This window comes from Rhineura floridana, chromosome 18 (assembly GCF_030035675.1).
Source record: "Rhineura floridana isolate rRhiFlo1 chromosome 18, rRhiFlo1.hap2, whole genome shotgun sequence".
Taxonomy (NCBI): Eukaryota; Metazoa; Chordata; class Lepidosauria; order Squamata; family Rhineuridae; genus Rhineura; species Rhineura floridana.
The window spans coordinates 3,703,316-3,723,593 of record NC_084497.1 but is presented as its reverse complement, the minus strand read 5'-3'; the positions used below and the strand labels follow the sequence as shown (position 1 = coordinate 3,723,593).

The window sequence follows — 20,278 nt, the reverse complement described above, 5'->3', positions numbered from 1 at the left end:
ATTTAGTCCAGTTTCCTTTTCTCACAGTGGCCAACCCGATGCCTGTTATGGGAAGCCCACAAGCAGGACCTGAGCGCAAGAGTATTCTCCCCTCCTGTGGTTTCCATCAACAGGTGTTCAGAAGCATCTTGCCTCAGACGGTGCAGGCAGAACATAGCCATCTTAGCTAGTAACCCTTGATAGCCTTCTCCTCCATGATCCTGTCTAATCCTCTTAAAGCCATCCAAGTTGGTGGCCATCCCTGCCCCCTGTGGGAACCGATTCCATAGTTTAACTGTATCTAGCACAGAGCCAGAAAAGCATCTGGCAGAGTGACTGCCCTGTCATCTAAGAGAAGCTCTCATGAATGGGCTGTGCTGCGTGTTCTACAATGTCACAAGGAGCTTCTAGTTTTAGCTCTTCCGATAGAAGCCAAGAGGTCCTGGTTCCTACGTTACGTGGTGGCTTGATTGATGGAGATGGGCAGTTGCCCCAGCTGTAGAGAGGAAGCAGGTTTAGAACCACAAAGGTGTGGAGGTAGCGTAGGGCTGTTCAGGTGGGTCATTTATTTACACCTTTTCAATAGCGTGGTGGTTGATCGTTTAAAGCGGCTTGCTAAATGCTGCATTGCAGAATCGTTTAAACCAGCCATTATATTCACAGTTGTTTGGATGAAAAAAGAAGAAAAAGGGGAAGATGCAAAGATGCGTGCTAAGGGAATTAGAGCTAGCCTGTGTGGTGGTCGAACGGTGGCTTTGCAAAAGGGGCAGGGAAAGTTGCTTGTGAGAGGGCAGGACGGAAAAGAGTAGCAAAGAGTGGAGACACTCTGTACATGAAGGTAGGCACAAAACCCAGAACAAAAGGTGGCAAGGTCTTGTGGTTTTAGTCGGGCATCTTGTGTGACTATTTTAAAGAATCAGAAGTGGAAAGTGTCGTAGTTTCGAGGGCTCAGCAGATTTTAGGTTGACACAAAAGGTTCTCAGCAACATTAAGCTTACATGTAATGGGAATGAGTCCATAAACGGAGGAGTAAGTTTGTGATGAGACAACGACTATAATAATTAATGACTTCAGAACCCTGGAATGCTTGGAATGACCACATCATGGGGATGATGCTTTGGGGCTCGGCTTAGGGGGCTATGCATTTGGGCTTGAATCGGGGTCTTCAGAGTCCAATCCTGATGAGAATTCCCACTTGGAAGTGAAAAATGTGTGATATGTGAGTATGTTGTGTAAGCATAACCTTAGGCTACAGCATTTTCTTTGGCTTATTAGGCTTGTCTTTTAAATAAAAAACTCATTGGTCATCACTCTGTTGACTGGGTAGTTCCAAGAGGGTACTTTTTTCTCCACAAGATGGAGAGTCTCTACCTGTCTGATGGGATAGAGGGAGCCACCAGTGCAGGATATTATAATTCAGGTAAACTGAGGCACTCATTTCTTCTAGATTGGTCCCTTAATAGTTTTAAGTAATTGCTTGGAATTCTGTGTGGGATCTAGGGTTCTGTTGGGGTTTGAGGGAATCTTTCAGACATTCTCTGTGTCCAGTTTGTTCTCATTTCTCTCTCAAAAATGAATGGCACAATTAAAAAACTTTTTTGACACCAAGTGCCTTCCTTTCCAGAGGAAGGGCAATGGTCAACATGGGTGCTGGATCACAGAGTTTGAAAGGCTAATGTGTTGATTGCTGCAATTAGAGACCCAGAAGGGAAAATGCATTGGAAATTGATTGGTAAGAGGATGAGGTAGGAGTAGGCTGGCCACTGAGGGCTAAAAACAGAGGAAATCCCAGAAGAGAAGCAGCATTAGTTGGTTGCAGTGAACAAAGGCTGGTCAAGTTGCATGTTAAAACCGGTCATTTTTGAATCACGTTCTGGGCACTTTGGTGTCCCTTAGAAGCCCCCTAAAGGAGAGAATAATGGTGGAGATACATTGTCCATCATTCTTCTTGTCATCTTGCTGCAGTCACAGTTGTAAGATGTACACCTGCCAGTCTCCCAGAGGTGGGATCGCCCAGAGGATATCAAGATATGGCAATGTTCTTTGAGTAGTCATTGATGCACCCACAAAATCCATCCTCCTTTCCTGCCGCTGGTGCCTATCTGTTTTCCTGGTAGTGATGTCACCATCAGGGGGAAGGTGCTCACCCTGGCTTGGGACACACGGGCACTTCACATGCCTGATGGAAAGAGGAGGTGAACACCAGTGCCCCGACTTAAAGCACTAGACCAAGGATGGAGAACCTGTGGCCTCTCAGCTGTTGCCGGACTCCAGTTGCCATCAGCCCCAGGCAGCATGGCCAGGGATGATGGGAATTGCACCCCAACAACAATTGGAGGGCCACAGGTCCGCCTTTCCTGGCCTAGAATATTCTGAAGTTGGCTCTTGAGCGGGTGCAGATCCAAAGGAGAGTGCCTCTACCACTCAAAAAGACAACTCCACAAGTGCCATTTACATATTAGCCTGTTCTTTCCCACAACAACTGCTTTGGGTTGTACTCCCAGTTCCACAAGTGTTAAACCTCTATCCTGAACCCTTGAAACTAAGATGGGAAGTGGGATTTTGGGGGTGGAGGTGGAGAATAACATGATACGTTTGATATGAAAACATCTCATATATTCCCACACAAACATGAACTTCATTGTTCATGTATGTATTATGCTGCCCCATGCCATAAAGCACTCTGGGTGACATAGAATAAATAAGTATATCCAAACAATTTGAAATACAAAATGAGGCAGAAAAGCGTGAAATCAAAAGCAAACATTATGTATGCTCATAAAATTGGACTGCTTAATGCATTTATGACATCAAAAAGTATAAATGATTCTGTTGCACTTATAACGCTAACATATTTGTACTTGGAGAGAGAGCTGCAGCCAAAGTTGCTGAAGCGTCTCTTTTTGCCAGTTAGAAGAGAACAAAAGAAAGATTTGAAATAGAGACCGTCAACATTGCAACAAATAAAAGGAAGATGATATGTGAACCTCAAGATGGTCAGTGAGAAATGCAAGAAATCCATATTTTAAGAGAAAAAGCGCAGGAAATAAACATCCCTGCAATGCATATAAAGTGAAAATAAATTTGGATACTGTTCCTGTGTAATGCTGTTGAAGTTCTCAATGTTGTTACATAATGAGACAGAGCAGGAGTCATAGTGACTAGAAACAGAGAAGCTTGGCCATTCTTATTAATTAGATTTATGTTCCGCTCCATCCCAGTAAATAATGTCTCATTGAACGTAATACCATGACTCACATTTATCTCTGAATTGATGTCTGAACAACCCATCGCTGCTTATTCTGAACTTGGGAGTTTCATGGATTTCAACACGCACACACTACAGCGGAAAGCAGTTCAGAGGCTGGTGATTCCAGCCTGCTCTGCTTGGTGAACGTTTGGTGGTTTGTTTCTAACCTGGGAAGAATCGAATCCTGTGATTCATTTAATCCTGTGATTTCCCCAACAGCATTCTAAACCTGGTACATCCCAGAAGAACTGTAACTGTTTTTGGTAAAGCGTTGCAGCAGAGATTAAACGCAACTGCGGTGATATTTATTTTTGTTGCTGGGGAGGGGAGGAGGGGAAATGTTGATTTTTGTAGTGAGAGAGCAACTGGTATTCAGACCATCAGGGTCAGGGGTCAGCTTTTGTTAATGAGGTCCAGATAAAGGTGCTAACAGCTCCGAAGAGAGAGCAGAGAGGTACTGTTTCGCTTGGCTTAGGATCCTGCTAAAAAGTGCCTGATGCAGTGAAGGAAAAAGAAGTCTCCCAGCCCCTTTATATCTGTCAGCAGTGCTCTGATTTGCAGCCCCAGAAAGGATTGCACAGCTGTGCTGGAGGGATGCAGGGCAGGGAGGTGGGGTGGTGCGTCTTTTTGGCAAGAGGCCTTTGTGGGAGCGATGCGGCACAGTGACTGAGAAAACACTGCTGCCTGGGTGGAAAGAGGCCCCTGAGGCCCCAGGCCGGGTGTAAATTATTCATGCTTGCCAGTGTGAAAGCAATAAAATAATATTAAAATTGAAATATAAACATACATCACGGTAGATTTGTGCATGTAAAGAGGTGGGCGAGGGAGAAGAAAATGCGCTTGCTGTTGAGTTGAGGCGTTGCAGAGAGACGATGGGAGGGAGAAACAGGGAGAGTGACTTTGCGGCCGCGAGATGGTAAATCAGATCTGGAGGGCCCTCTCTGAGGACTCCTCGTTCTGCCCCCCCTTTATGCTGGAGCCTTCACGGAGTTTGTCCGTGGCAATAGCAATAGCAACAAAATCTACACTGGGATTAAGTACTCATGGAGGGCCCCTTCCTTTGGGACATGATATGGACATTGTGTATCCAGGAGTTACATACCCCCTTCCTTTCCCCCCCTTCCCTCAAACAAGATCATGTCAGTGAAACCACAAGAGCATATCTGTAAGTTCTCAGGGATGCGACGTGTTGTGTTTCCCCCCTACCCTTCTGCAAATTTATAACCCACCAAGATTTCCTAGGGGCTTGATAGGAAGAGAACCCCTCCCAAGTAAGCTATTTGGGGGCAGTAAATGTTTTTAAGGTGCCAGCAGCTAACCCCCCCCCCCCGAATAGCAGCATTGTCTGGCTGCATACAAGGTCCACTCGCATCCAGATGGGTTTCAGATTTCCCCTCTTGGACGCAGAGGGCTGTAGAGACAAGGCGAAGGAGGAGAGGACAGAACTGCTCTGCCGGTGGGGGCTGCCGTAGACCTAGCCAGACTGTTTGTCCATCCAGCCTGGTGCAGCTTGCCCTGACCTGGGGTCTTTGGCATGCAGAGCATGGGCTGTGCCACTCCCGCTGCCATCCCTTAAAAGAACTTCCTCTGTGCCTTGAACTGAGGGGATGAAGGGCATCACAAGGAGCAGAGCCTCTGGGGAGGAAGCAGCTTAAGGTGCCTCTGCCTGTGATTAACGCCCTTCCGCCCCTTGCTCAGTTCCACATGCGGCCCCTTTTAAATGTTGTGTGCCAACCAGCATTTAGAAGGGTCCGTAACAGTGGCTCCAGTCCCTGGCTTACTCCTGCCTTTGTAAAGGCACAGGCAAAGGGTCCTTAGCCGCTTCTTCATGCATGCCTGGAAATAACCATTGGTTGCCTGTGGTGACTAAGAATCTCCTCCAGGTGACCAGGCAGGGAAGCTTTTACAAATTAGAAGTATTCTCTTTCCTCTCTGTCCCTATCCTCCGCCATCTCTCTCCCCCCCCCCCAAGTTGTTGGCTATTGATGTGTGTGGCCTGACAAGCTGGTAACCATGTTTGCTGGCTAGTAACTTCTGAGGACTCATTTGCAGGCTGCAGCGCAGGGCGGCAACTGCTGCACTCCTTTGCTGACAGTTCCCACTGTGATCCATATGAATTAGGCAGGGCGGTTGCTTGCATGGGGTGGAGGTGCACACGTGTCTCCTTTGATGCAACTTAGCTTTTCTGTGGAGGGGTGGGGAACGCAGTTCCCACAGTAGACCGGCACCGCCAAGTGAATGCCTCGCTCCTCTCTCTCCCCTTCCCAGGGAACACACAGGTGCCTTTTTTAATTACTTAAGGTAAAAAACTATTGGAAAGCTGTTCGATACAAATCCCTTAAGCCACTATTGATGGAGGCACTGGGGAGAGCTTCAGCCCAGCAAAGAACCTGAAACGTGGGCACCATCTGTGGCCTGTGCCTCCCTAGCCAAATTATGTTCTGAGATCTTTCTTTCTTTCTGCTGCTATTTTTCATTAAGCGAATTGGATTTGCTGGAAATCGCCTGGCCATAAATATTCTGTCCCTGCTTGGCACAGGCGGGTTATTACTGCTCCCCAGTTTGGTGCTTGTTTATCACTGCAGAGCAGAAGGTGGTGCCCTGAACTCTTTCTCTGAAATGAAAAGAAAGGGGGGGGGAACAACCCTCCAGCAAAGGAGCCTGGGCCAGAGAGATCCTGGCAGGGAAGGCCTTCCCATTTCACTTGCTTCATTTTTAAATAATCCCAAATTTAGGATCAGAATAGGAGCCAAGACTGCCACCTGCGGATTGGTTGGTTAGCTTCAGATCTGTATGTGAAGATGTGTCTCCCACCCATTTGCCTCTTTGGCCTCTGTGACCCGCAGTCCCCGCCTCCAAAGCTGCCTTGCCTGGGCACTCCTTTCTCGTCAGTGGCCCATGTCCCCTCCTATTTTGGGACTGTGAGTTTCCCCCTCCTCTGGCCTGCCATCTTAGTCCCTTTTCCTTTGCCACCCATAGCCCTACTTACCTGAAGGCCTTTGCTGCCTCCACCCGTGGAACCAATGGCCTAGGGAGGCGGTGGGCTCTCCAACACTGGAGGCAGCTAGACAGTCACCTGTCAGGGATGCTTTAAGCTGGATTCCTGCATTGAGCAGGGGGTTGAGCTGGATGGCCTTACAGGCCCCTTCCGACTCTATGATTCTGTGATCCTTCCTTTAAGTCTTTGATTCTTAGTCCTTTGCCTCCCTCCCTTCACCTCCTCGGCCTCTGAGGCGCTCTATCCATCGCTTTCCTCCTCTTTCTCCCTACCCTGTGTTTTCGTCCCTTTTTGCAATCTACACGCAGCTCCTCTTTTCCCAGCCGGCAACTTGCTTTCCACACAGAGCCAACGCCCTTCCTTGGCAGGTAGTGCTTGTGCACATTCTGGGTCGACGCAGCAGCTCAGTCAGAACCCGAGGGACTTGGAGATGATGGTGGCTGACGGCCACTGTGAAGTTTGTGGGCTATGATATCATTTCCGCGGAACGTTGCTGCCACCGCCCGTCCTCTCGCCGTTAAACTGTTGGGTGTCTGGGCTTTGTTTTCCAGTGCACGTGCCGGAAGGACATGGTCAAGATCTCGATGGATGTTTTTGTGCGGGTCCTCCAACCTGACCGATACGACTTGTGGAAGCAAGGGAAAGACATCACTGCTTTGGACCACATGAAGCCCACTGCCCTCACCAGCCCAGAGCTGGAAGCCTGGAATCAGACGAAGGATGCCGTGAAAGCGAAGATGCTCCGCAAGTAAGAGGCTTTGTTTTTGTGCTACCTTTCTCCCTTGTTTGGTTGCAGCATCAAAACCTGCTCTGAGCAGGGGGGGGGGCTCAGGGGTCCAGATGTCGCCTCTGAACCGTCAGAGGAGAAAGAGGATGACCGTGTGACGCCCTTCCCTGGCTCTCCCTGTCAGGTTCCTACCTGCGCGTGGCTACTGCCTGTCACTAGGCACCACCAGGGACTCCACCAGTCCGGACTGTCCTTTTTTATTGTTTCTCTCCCCGCTCTAGCACAGATCTCAACAGATCCCCCTGCTAGGCAACCACCAGTCACGTCCTAATACTAGTATTCCCAGAGACTCTGAATACTGGTATTGTTATTCTCTTCACCGCTGCCACCATTTGTTACAGTTTCCCTTCAGCCTTGGTCATTACCTTTCCCTCCCTTCTGGTCTGTGAAACCCCAGCCAAGGATCAGGCCTTTGGTAAACCAAATTAAGTATTTATTAAAGATAACAAAGCTAACAAGATTAACAAGATTTCTTCTTAAGGCACATAAGCATATGGTTTTACTCAATACTAATCCGAACTCCACCCCCCTCCTTCTCCACTCTCTCCTGGTAAACCACTCTCTCAAACCCACCAAACAACCCACTCTTTCTCTTCTCCCCCCAGATTCCACTCTCACTCTTCCTTTTATACGTTCAGCCATTTTAAACACTCAGCCAATCATCTAGCATTCTACTGCCCATTCACTCCCCCTCCTCTTTCACTCCACTTACCATGTATCTTCTAAACAACCAACACTTACCATATATACATTAATATAGGAACATCACAGACCGCTTCCGGTTTGGAAGGCAAGCCAACCAAGGGATGTCCTGGCATGATGTCACTAAGCAATACCGTTCCTGGTGGGTCAGAGTAGAAATGGGAAATACAGTTTTGTCCAATGGAGGCATGTAAATAGCACAGCAGTAAGGTGTGATTTCTACACACAGACCCCCAAACGCAGTATCTCCAAGAGTATGTCATGTGATTTGCTTTTGTATTGAGGGACACTGAAGCCCTCCCTCCCACTCCCTACTGCCGACGTCGTTCAACTGTGCTAGCTTTGTGGTGTCATGGAAAATGCCCAGTGAGTTTACAGTCTTCTGTGCCAGCTTTTAAACACTCTAGCGGTGAGCTTTCAAATAAAATGGCTGCCTAATTGGATTTTTCTCTCAATTAGACCGCACTTGTGCGTGTGTATGTGCCTGCGTGCATTTCCCTTCTCTGAAAGAGAGCGAGCTTGGCTCGTACTCCAGGCCGGCCCCTGATTTATGACGATTGAGCGCAACCCCTAGTTGTTTTTGGTTCCTCCCCAACCTGCCATTCCAGCGTAGGAAGATAGTTGCTCATCTGCTTCCCCAAATTGTTTCATAATTTTGAAATATCCCTGTCAGGTCATTTAATGTTGACGTGTCTGACTTGAGCTGCGCTCACTCACTTGTGCGTTTTAGACGGCTGTGGAGCGTCAAGTTTATTTGCCACGCTCGATTTATTATACCTCTCAAGATTCAGTTTCGGAATCCTAGTGAGGACATCTTGATACAGCCAGAGCTGCATACGCGCTCTCCACTTTGGTATGCTTCTCGCGAGCGCTGAATTGACTTAACTGTCTCTGACTTTACCCTCCCAGTTTTCATTTTCCTTTTTGAAACAAGTTTCTAGCTCTTAACCGTCACAGAGAAAAGCTTGGAATGGCTTTCTGCCTTTCCCCTTCTCCCGTTCCATTCTGTTCTCCATTTTCTCCACCAGTGGATGTCACTGTCTCTGCTGAAAAAAGCTGCCGAAAGACCCTCTAGTCCTTTTCTGTAACAGCCAAACCAAGCCACGTATAGGAGCTTCTTCTCTCACTTGCAGGATTGCTCCAGATTCTGTAAGTTCAGGACTGGCTGAGACATACAGGGCATCCCTGTGGACAGTGGCCGCTGGTGCCCTTTCGGACTGGTGGGGCGGATGTCAGGGAGCCCAGATGGGAGGTGGAGCCAGAGCTAGTGAGAGGCGGGAACTAATTCTGGTTGTGCCCTCGTCCTTCCTGCTGAGTCTACAAGGGCAACGTTGGAGGCTCAGGAGGAGGGGGAAGCGAACAGACAGTGGCACCCCGAGACCGGTTGTCAGAAAGGAGGGGGATGGCCAAGGGCAAATGGTGCATGGTGGGGCGGTGCCCCCATTTGCCCTAATGGACCAGCTCCCCCTGCCTATGGACAGAATGGAGGAGGTCCTAATCTCTACTGAGATCTTCCTTTTAAGCCAGGAAGACCTTGGACATCGCTCAAGACGTGCTCCAGGTGGTCAGAGGCCACGGGCTGTAATTCCCATGGTCCCTGGATCCCTTGGGTGCACTGCACCTCTCCAACTGCATGGGAAACCTGAGGCTTTGCTAGCCTCCGTGAAGACTCCCATTACTCTCCGTATACGCATGCCACTCCTCTAGCACTGGCACTCTGTGCAAGCAGAGGGCCGCCATTCCAGTGGTCTCCCTGCCACGCAAACCAGCTCGTGCTCTCAAGTGCACTCCACATGGTTTATCACGCTTCCATCACTTTCTGCTATAAATTGATTGCCGCAGTGGCCTCAACAGCATCGCCAATTCTTTTTCTTTTTCCTTTTGTTTCTCCGCTCCTCTTCCCTGCAGTCCTTAGCCTCAACCCTTTCTTGCTTAAAAGTGTTTTATGGTATTAAATCAAAAGGCGTTCTCTCTGCTCAAGCAGGCTGGCTGTGCTTGCGATTCCACTCTTCTGCCCGAAAACCTTGTTAACTCTAAATCGGCAATCCTATCATGTCTGCTCCCCAGCAGAATTCAGGATGGCTGGTTGAGGATCCTGTTTTTCAAATTGCCTTTCATCTTCCCTTTTCCTTCTCAGGCAAGGCGCATCAGCCCTAGTGTCAGCTGAGCATGACGTGTCTGGGAATCAGGGCTGGGAAAATCCCAGGCACCTGCGTGTCTGGGCTGCCAAAAAAGAGGAATTTTGAGCAGACCTGTTGCCTGACAATTAGATACTGAAAGCTCCTAAAAACATCTCCCGGCACCTAAGAAGTTGTATTACTTTCCCATCTCTTCCAGGAGCCATTTGTCACACTGCCCTTGAATCTCATTTATCGCGTATGTTGCTGTTTTGTCCCCCAAATCTTCCTAACTGAGTGAAGCTGTTGGCTTGACACCTGGTTTCCATTTACATAATGGTTAATTGATTGTGGCTAAAGCTAATTGGTTAACTGAGCAGCGTGTCAGTGGAGACCGGCGATCCCATTCCACAAAGTTTCATTGGATTTGAAGGTTCTTATAAATGGCTTGCTCTGCCGTGAGACACAAAGCCAGAGGGGTGTGTGAGAGTGTGTCCTGTACTTCCTTCCACCCACCCATCCCAAATCAATCTTGCTTTAGGAGGAAAACAATCTTAGTTAGTGGTAACGCACTTAAGGGAGAAACCCAAGTCCTCCTAGGTCAGCCTTTCCCAACTAGTGGGCCAACACCAGCTGTTGGACCACAATCCCCATCTTTCCTGACCATTGGCAATGCTGGCTGAGGCTGATGGGAGTTGTGGTTCAACAACATCTGGTGGCCCACTAGTTGGGAAAGGCTGTCCTAGGTGCTTGCTCTCCTTCACAGGAAGCTGAGTTATATAAACCAAACCATTGCTCCATCTGTCTCAGCAGAAGTCTTTCCCCACTCCTACCTAGATGTGCCAGGTGCTGAAGGTGAGGCCTTCCACGTGCACAATGTGTGCCTGGCCACTGTGCTGTGGCCCTTCTCCCTTAGCTACATCTTTCCTTCCACCCCTGTATCCTCCCTAGACCGTTAAATTTTCGTTTAGGACGCTGCTGGGCAGTATTGTTTTCCAGGGAGATCCAAGGAGTGGCATCAGGTGCGCTTGGCTGGATCCGGAAGTAAGGCAACCTCCAGGTACACACACACGTGTGTTATGGGTCAAGGCTATCTTCAGAATACATTCTGCTTGGGGAGAAACCAACCCACACTTGTGCTCCTGGAGTTTTCCTTCCTCCTTTCCCCTGCAGTTGGTGCCTTCCTGCTTCCCCCCAGGTTGCCTCTAGACCCCGGTGGCCTGCCCACATGTGTCGGTGTCCCTTCCATCACTCTGAAGCTGGGTTGGCAAGCCATGAAGTGTGGCCTGATCTGAACCCAGATCTGTCACTTGCCGACCCTTGCATTAGAAGGGGCTGCCCTGCAGGTCAGGAGGACATCCAGCAGCGGCTCCTGTCCCTGAGCAATCTGTTCAGTGCTTGCCATTTTAAGGTTCCGGCAAGTGCGGTCGATGGGGACCTAGGCTGAGAAAGAGACTGTGGAGCAGAGCAGAGGGCAGGACATGGGAGCTGGGATAGAAAACCAGAGAAGGCTGTCTGTCTGTCTGCTCCTCTGCATTGACCTCCTGCCTTTCTCCCGTGTCGGAACTCAAGGAAGCAGACACAGAGAGCTCTCAGTTGGTTTTCTTTTCTCAGAGACTGACCAGACCCGCTTTGCTTCCACAAGGTTGCTGCTTCAAGTGCATTTGGACCGTATATCGAACTCTCTGACCAGCTGGAGGGCCAGGCTGTGGAGGCCAAGCTGGAAACAGAGCAGATTTTACCTTAGTTTGAACAGAAGTTGGAAGGGAAGTCATACGTCTGGCTTCTTTCATTTGATGGTGCTGATGTGGCAGGGTAGCTGGTCCTCCTGAGTGGAAGGGTCCTGATGTAGCCTAGTGTGCTGGCAGAATGCAGCTCCTGTGCGTGTCCAGAGGGCTGACACCGGAGTCTTGCATGACAGACTGGACTTTCAGGTCTGAGAGAGGCTGCAAGAGACAATTCCTCAGGTCTTGGTTCGAATTCCCTCTCAGCAAAGGTGCTCTGGCCAGATCCCAAGCAGCCTTGGTCTCCACATTCGTTTTAGATGTCATGGGTGTACAGACCTGGATCATAAGGCAGGAGGATAGTATAACGTTGCAAAAGTGATGCGTCCTTTATGCAGTTCCTGCTTTTTCCTTGTAGAGATGGGGTGAAGCTTGCTGCAGAATTTTATGCGAGTCATTTTTTCTTAAAATCACTTGTTCGCTAAAAACAAAGATACCCCATTCATTTGGCTGCTAATTAGGAGACGATGTCACTTCCCATCGGAGGAAGCCTTGCAAGTTCCTTTGAATCTTAGTGAAAACAAAATCTAAGACTTTTGGGTTCCACTGGTGGGTTTCTGCTAACAGATTGTCTCGTAGGTGTGAAGTGAAGATCCACACTTGGAGGGTGACCATATGGCTCAAGTCTAGTCATTAGTAATTCCTTTGCTAGTGTCTGTGTTTGCAAAGTATTTCTCTCTCCCTTCCCCCTCCCTTCCAGCCAGTTTGGTTTATTCATTCAACAGCCCTGTTAGCGATGTTCTGCTGTGACAGAATTCATGCCACCTACTTTCACCACAGGCAGGCTGTAAAAGGTGTGGAGCTTGGACTGTTGCTTTTGGAGTCTCTAGAGTGGTCTTCGGTTGCTCTTTGCTGCATTATTCTTCGTTGACGGAGGTTGGAAGATGGTGGGGAAGGACCCGCAACATATGAGGGCTGCCTTTTTGCAAAAAAGAGGCTTCTGGGTTTGCTAAAACCTGTGGCATGCAAGAGACGTGAGGCGTAGATCCACTTAATAGACTTAAAAGCAACAGGAATCAATCAGTTCACAGTGATGTGGCTGTCCATGAACACACACACAGTATTTACAGACAGGTGCTGGCAAATCTTGCTTCTGAGCTACAGAGAAGTTTTTGAAATGACATTTTCTGTCATCCTTTGGAAGGATGTTTGTTGCTAACACAGTTGTGTAGTCTCTTGGCTGTCATTTGCCTCTATACGTAGGAGTCTGGCTTGTCAGAAAGCACATTGAATAAAGGTAACATTGTTTTCCTGCACAAAAATGAGACGATATTGGCTGTGTGAGGCAGCAGCTGCGGTGCAGGGAGACGGTGAGACAGGGAGGGCGCATGATGAGCTCTGGGCATCCAGGACTGCAGGTTAATACTTTTGGAGCAAAATACCTTCAAATTTGTGGCCTTTTGAAAAAAATGGTCCATCTCCGTAATAGTCTTCCTGATATGTATATCAGGGCCTTTATTCCCTATCAGTAGATCATCTCTTGATATGACCCTTTCTTGTTGGTTTGAATCCTGTTCTCTGTCTTCGTCCATACCGGGTGTGATCATACCTATTCACAAAGCTCACCCCCCTCCCTCTTCAGATCTACCCACCACAGGTTGCTAAGAGTGGTGGACTGAGCTGGTGACCTGCACAGGGTTCTTCTGGGTGCATTAGAATCCTCATCTTTTGTGCCCGCTGAGGTCCTCGGCAGCTTTTTCTTTGTATGTTAGCTCTGACCTGCTGCTGGCCAAAGCCATCCTGATTTCTCTTTTCCTGGAAGTTGTTGCCAGCTTCCCAGCCAGACTTTCTTGCGAAACGTGAGTTAGTTGCTTTTTGCCCCTCATCCTGGGCCGTTCCTTTTGCAAGGCATTAAAATGTCTTTCCCTTTCCCGAATCCAGGGCAAACAGGAAGCGGAGCCAGCCCCGAAGGCACAAGACCCAGGATCAAAAGTTGCTTGGGGATGATGTGGCAGTGGAGGCTGCCTTGGAGGAGGTGAAGATGAAGGAGGACCAGAGGAGAATCCCGAGTTTGAACGAAGAGGAGAGAAGCAAAGCATCGGACAGCAAAGAAGGTAAGGCCGTTCTGTGGATACTGGATGTTATAGAACCCTGTATAGGGAATGTCTCTGCTTTCATTAAAAATGTTTCTTGCCCCTAGACCAGCCTTCTATTCTCACCCTCCCCTGCCAGCCTCATTCAACGAGGAATTGCCTGCCTGCAGGTGATTGTGAGAGCCCACTGGTGGAGAGAGGGTCAGAGTACGCTCTTCCTGTGCACCCAGCATAGAAATGTGGTGGGCTGCTGGATAAAGGGCCGTGGCTCAGCAGGTTAACAAATAGAACATTTGCGTTTTCGGAGCCCTTCATAAACGCAACGCCAGCGGTCTTCGTGAGCAAGGCTTGACTATGTTTATGCCTTGCTTTCAGCCAAAATTGTCTCCCAAAGCAACCTTAAATTAAGTTCCGTACAAAAATAACAATATGATCAAGGATATGTTAGCAATGAGGGGCTGGGGGGGGGCATCTCTTATGGCTCTAGGCAATGGATATTACAGTCCAGGTGCATTATTCCTCAGAGAGTGAGAGGCCTGCTGACAAGGAAGGTGCCAATGACGCAGCTCTCCCACTGATCTACGGAGCCTCCGCGATGGGACCATATGAAACGGAATGGCTCTCAATATCTTTCCCAGCTCTGCTCCCCGAAATCCAAACGTTTGCTTGCTACTGCAGACAGCTTCAGTGCTTCTGCTTCCCCTCTCCCTTGGCCCAGTACGGGAACAAACCATCAAGCAGCTGGCTTAGTGTTCTGCCCGAACCAGCACACAGGAGAGAAGACAAACCAATGCTAAACCAGCCCCTCTCTGGTTTCATCCCCCCTGGACTCAGGGAGGAGGAAAGTGGGATCCCTTGAGCTTTGTGCGCCAGTGTGCAACTAGTGCACATTATGGGGAAAGCAAAACCATACTTTGCAGCTTCCCATTATGCAGCCAGTAATGCCCTTGGGAATTGCACGTTGGAGGCATAAGGGGGACAAAATTGGGACACGTATCAATTCTCCAGAATGCATTTGTAAAATGCTTATTGGGCCTTGTTTGTTCTGCTTGGAGACAGCATGGCTTGTTTGCCAATATAAAATCTCTGATTAGATAAATATATCATTTATTACAGCCGCTGACTTTTAAAATCCTCCCTTCAAGCATTCAGCCTAAATGGCTTTCTTGAGAGACCTTGGACATTTTCCCCCAAACTTCTCTTGCTTTTGTAAAAGATTTTTCTTCAATTTTTCATAAAGGGTGAACTGTCTCTCATGTATAGATGCACCTTTCATTAAAACAAGAGAGGCTTGTGGAAAATCCTGAGGGTTATACTGTGATTTGTAGCGGCAGCAATCTTTTGTTTTATTTTTGTTTATATATCTTGCTCTTCTCGAAACAGTACCCAGAGTGGCATACGAGATAACCACAAACCATATAATACAATCAGTTAAAAAACACAGATAGTTTCTACAAGCAATAACAAAGAACGTAAAAGCCTGCTCGCCGGCTTCCCCGAGGCATCTGCTTGGCCACTGGGGGAGAACAGGATGCCAGACGAGACGCACTTTTGGGCTGATGCAGGAGCCGGGCTCTTCTGGCATTCGTACTTTCTGACAACAGCAGCCCCTCAGCTTGCAGTTCCACTGAGCTGACTATCACGAATTTGACAGAGTAGGTAAGAGAAGAGCTGGGTGGCGAAATACATTTGTTACAGTCCCTCTGGCTGGTTGTAAGGGAACTGGGGTTCATCAGAGGGCACTGAACGCCTTTGGGACGGCGCCTCCTTCCGCAGCCCTCAGGCAGAGCCGCACAGCCTCACCTTCCTCCTTTAGCAGGAGCCACTCGCCACCACCACCAGGCTCTTTACGGTGGGTCAAGCTTGGCTTCTTAATTTTATTGATTTTTTCCTTCATGCTTTCCTTCCTTGTCTTCCCGTGACTTGGCTTCTACCTTGTTTGGGATGGTTAGGGCTTGTTTTGATTTTTTTTTTGGTCTGTGTATTCCTTTAGCTCAGGGAAGGAATGCTGCCACTTTCCCTCCATGTTCTCTTGGGGGTCAGTTGATCTCTCTGTGGCCTGAAGCCCTGGAGAGGGGCTGCCAGTCAGTATAAGGTGGCTTCCTATATTGATTGATTGATATCCTGCCCTTCCTATATTGATTGATTGATATCCCGCCCTTCCTCCCAGCAGGAGCCCTACCTTCCTAGAAGCCAACCCTTTTTGGCTGTAAGATGGCAGATTTTTAAACCCACATTGCGCTGTACACCCCTGATTTAACTGGGATCAGGCCACATTTATTTTTTTAGTAGCTCCTTTTTGGCAAATGTGTGGGAAAACCAGGAATAAAATGCAGTGCCCCAGCCCTTCCTGATCCCCCTTTGCGTTGAGCCCATCAAGGAGGCAACAGGCCATTGGTGTGTGCGGGTAGCGAAGGAGCTGCCCCGCCAGAGCAAGTCGCTCCATCTTGAAGGAACCAGCAGCGCACCGAGCAGTGCATGCCACTCGGCTCCTGTACGAGCCCTAACAGTTACGGCACGAAATGAATGGCCTGCAAAATGCCGATGTCTCCGGGGGGGATGAGAGATAAGTGGCTCAGGCAGAGCCAAGGAGCCTTGAGAAGAGAAGAGGGGAAAGATGAATGATTGTGTTCGAGATGAACAGCTTTTAAATTGGAGCTGAGCCCCGCTACCGGCAACTGTTTTGCTGCTGGCATCAGCGGGATGGAGCTTCCTCCCTCCCCTGCCCTGTTACTGGGATTCTGACTGAGTGGCTTTTGGCGCTGTTTCTGGGTCGTGGCGGTCATCAGCCTTGGCTCAACTATTTTCTGTTGAAACCTCGGGAGGCTGCACTCGTTCTTCACGAGCGCTGGGATGGAGAGCTGTCCTTTTCTTCTTCAGTCTCCAACTTGGGCCTTAGAAAGTGACTGTATCAACAAGCCCTTAACTGAATTCTTGTGCGCTTTTATTTCTTTACTACACTCTGCTTTTGTGCCAGTTCACTGTTCTGTTCTCACTGAAGGTTGATTTCACGCAGGCATGTTAATCCATCGCTCAGGGATGGTACTGTCAAGTGATTCATCTGCGAATTGCATCAGACAACCACAGGCATCAAACACAATCCTCGCTCATGGATGGAGATGGGTCAGCCACCAGTCATGATGTGTGCAGGAATGAAGTGATGTGCATCAGGCCCTCAGAAAGGAATTAGGAGTGCAGACTTGACTCCAAAGGATGTCTGTGATCTGTTTGTTCTGTGAAGCGTTATCTCAGCATCCCTTCATAGGTAGGGCAGCTTCCCCTCTAGAAACAGAGAAGAGGCGAACTCTACAGAAGACCACCTGGATTCAGACCAAAGGCCCACTGGGTCCATCATCTTGCTTCCCACACCAGCCACGTAGATGCTTTCAGAAAGCAGCACTTGAAGGCAGCATGTCTTCATGGGCCTATGGTTCCCCCCAGCAGGTGGTTTTCAGTGATATCCTGCCTCGGAACCTAGAGGATGCATATAGCCGTCATGATTAGTAACTGTGGGCTGTAGGACAAGTGCCCTTGACTTGATTGATTTAAGGTCATCTAAGAGGATAGTGGACACCTGCACATGGAATGTGGGGCAATAGTGTAGCATCCTCCTTCATAAGCATCTGACTTGGGTTTAGTCCCAGGCACTCTTACGCTTGCTTGCCCTGGTATTCCGAGACCTTGCAGTGCTGGAGAGTGAGCCGAACTGGCCTCTTTAAGGAAATACGTCGATCACCACAACAATACTTGCTAAGTGCCTAGAGGCAGGAAGTGTTCTGCAGAATATTATAGGCAAGGAGCCCCAGTGGCAGGCTTGCAGTCCAAGAAGGGCAAATGTAGAAGGAACGAAGGGGAAGGGAAAGGGCAGGTGCTCAGAGGCATCCTTTCTGACACCTCAGCCCAGTTCTGAACAACTGAGTTGACTGCATAGGCTTTGTTGCTTTAGATGTTAAAGTGCTATGAAGGCCTGCAGGACCTTCTCTTTGGCGGTGGACCTTTTGGTGTAGATTGTTGTCATTCCCGCTTTTCAGATTTTAGGCAGAGAGGTGATTACAGTTTACTAAAGGCCATGCAGCGAGTCCCTAGTGGGACTTCGACACTGAGCTGTACAAATCTCTCAGAAAATGGTGGGGGAATGGCTAAGTCTTGCTAGTGAGAGGCCCAAAAGCTTCTAACGTGCCCATATAGGCTCATGTGATCTAGGCATGGGCGATTTGTAGGCTGAATTGAGACCACTGTCTGCCAGTTGGCGATCACTGTCAGATTTTTGTCAAAGCAAAAGCTGCCCTTTCATTAGTAACAGGCGTACAAGTGCAGCACCCCTTCCCTCATCCCGTGACTCCAAAACAAAGTCCCATGTGCCACCTGCTGTCAAATTAACCTCTTTAGAAGTCAATAAAGGGCAGCATTGGTTGCTCGAGGCGGGGGCAGCTTCCACCCCTCTCCCTTGGCCCCCGGAACGTAAATACAATCTTACATTGTGCGGCTGGGGAGAAATCCAATTTGACTTTTCATTCAGTGCCTTCGTTTCTCTAAGGAAATTCAATATTCCTTCCATGTGGTGCCTCAAAACCAGCTTTATCTTGAAGTGCTGTTTACAGAAATACACCCCTGACTATTTTTGGATGGATCTCGTTAACTTTTCTTTATTTTATTTTTAAATAAATGGGTGTAAATAAGGCTGTCGGAGCAACTGGGAAATGTTGTGACACAGACGTCTGCCGGCAAAGACTTTTTCAGGGAAAGTTTTAACAACTCCATGTAGCTCTTGGCTTAAAATTTTCACAGAGCCCTGTGTTACGCTCTGGCTTACCTGGCGCCCACCACCACCACTTTGCAACGTGTTAAGCCCTGGCCTGTCGGCTTTGCTGGCCTCTGATGCCAGCGTCTCAAGATTGAGAGGTTAGCTGGTAAATCTTTCTGATGAAGGCTACAGTTCCCCAATTCCTCTCCACCCTCCATCTCCCTCCCCTTCTGAGTATCCTATTCATAATGGAGAGTGACCTTTTAGAGGCAGAGTTGCCCAGACATCTTGTAGGTGAAAAGCAATCTCTTAAAAAACAAATTGTATGTTGGGGGGGGTTGGCGTCTTCTCTGTGGAACATCTATTATTTACTGTCCCTTGAACGGACCTGATAACTTTATTCATGAAGCTGGTGGGGGAAGGGGAAATAAAGTCCCATTAATTCACTACAAACGCGATCAAGGCAGCAATGTCGAGGCAGCTGCTGTCGTGACCCACTGGAAGGGCTGGCAGAGATTTCAATTTGGGGTGGGGGCTGTGCTGGAAGCAAAGTGGCAGGGAGGGGGCTCTCTTTTGATTTATGGGTGGCCTCTGTCTAGATGAGGAAAATACTGGGGCGTCTATCCACCTGATGAGGGAGTGTGCAATCGCAAAACTGTGCCTGAGAGTTGACAGCATGTAGATGAAATGGATGGGGGTGGCTTTTTCAGGGGTTGGGGTGCTGGGCAGGAAGGCAGTTAGGAGAGAGGACTGGAAGAAGAGAGGAAGGGATGCATCACAGCCACCAGTCCTGTGATGGCATTTTGTGATCGACTCCAGTTCAGTGCCTGGCTTTGATTCACGTTCCGAGTTGCTGCCGCTGCTTTCACAGACCTTGCAGGGGACGCCGTTTGGCAGAGAAGTGATTTAGGGGTCTCGGTTTGATTCCTCATTTCCCAAGTTGTGCTGGCTGCCCAGCGTGTAGCATCCCGGCGTGTGTCTGGAATGAACGTTGACTGAGTGGCTGGCTGCAAGGCTGGAGGGCGGCAACGGCCAGGGCTCCTCTTTGGCCATGGAAACCAGCTCTTGCCTGCTCTGTGCGCGAGCTCCGCTTACCCTAGAAGTAGAACGCAACCACCAGCCACCTGGAAACCACACACTTGGGCTTTATTTTGTTTTTTAAAACATGGCCTGTGTTTCTTCCCTCTAGATTTTTAGTTTCATGACCCCTTCTTGAGTGTTTCTGAGGCTTTGTCTGTGCTTCATTCTCTCTGGGCCTCAGCGGGAGCGTTGCCCTTTTCTCATTGCTCACTTGGGCCATGCTTGCATAGATGATGGCTTCGGTTTGAACCTTCCCTTAATTCACATTAACTCCCGAGAGAGGCGTGAAAAGTGTTTGCAGGCCTTTGTTTAAAGCCTGCCTGTGGTGTTGCATCATTTGTACGGGCAGCGCATCTTCGCATGGCTTCACTGAATGTGACCCATCCCAGGAACAGGTGAGGGATGTGTTCTTCTACCCTAAGCGGGTGTTGGTAGCACAGAGATGGAACGAAGAGCTTCAGCAGAAGCCTTCCTCTGTCTTCCCACACGTTCGGAGGTAAAGTAGGTGGCTTCCGGGAAGAAGGTATGTAGTGTGCCTGGGAATCTCAGCTTCTTGTTTTAAGCAGTCCCGACTGCGGCCTTCCGTTTGTGGGACTCCTTCTCCAAAGAGATGCAACTGATGCTGCCCTATTTGCTATTTAGATGCCGGGTTGAGACTCCCTGTGTTCACCCAGACCTTTCAGAGGAGGTTGATTTTAACTGAATTCCATTTAGTGGTAACTTTACCAGATACTGATTTGTTTAATGAGATTGTAAGCTACCCTGAAGTCAATTGATACGCAATGGTCTTACCAATTTTCCATT

At 48.8% G+C, this 20,278-nt stretch overlaps 1 protein-coding gene across 2 annotated transcripts in view; it reads left to right on the top strand.

The window, feature by feature from the left end:
• KDM4B (lysine demethylase 4B) overlaps positions 1–20,278 on the top strand; it is a 168,342-nt gene that overhangs the window by 108,947 nt on the left and 39,117 nt on the right. For both annotated transcript variants that reach the window (XM_061600866.1, XM_061600867.1), the window contains exons 9-10: positions 6,779–6,975; positions 13,499–13,671. In XM_061600866.1, the coding sequence (XP_061456850.1) occupies positions 6,779–6,975; positions 13,499–13,671 (370 nt within the window). The remainder of the gene's footprint in view (positions 1–6,778; positions 6,976–13,498; positions 13,672–20,278) is intronic.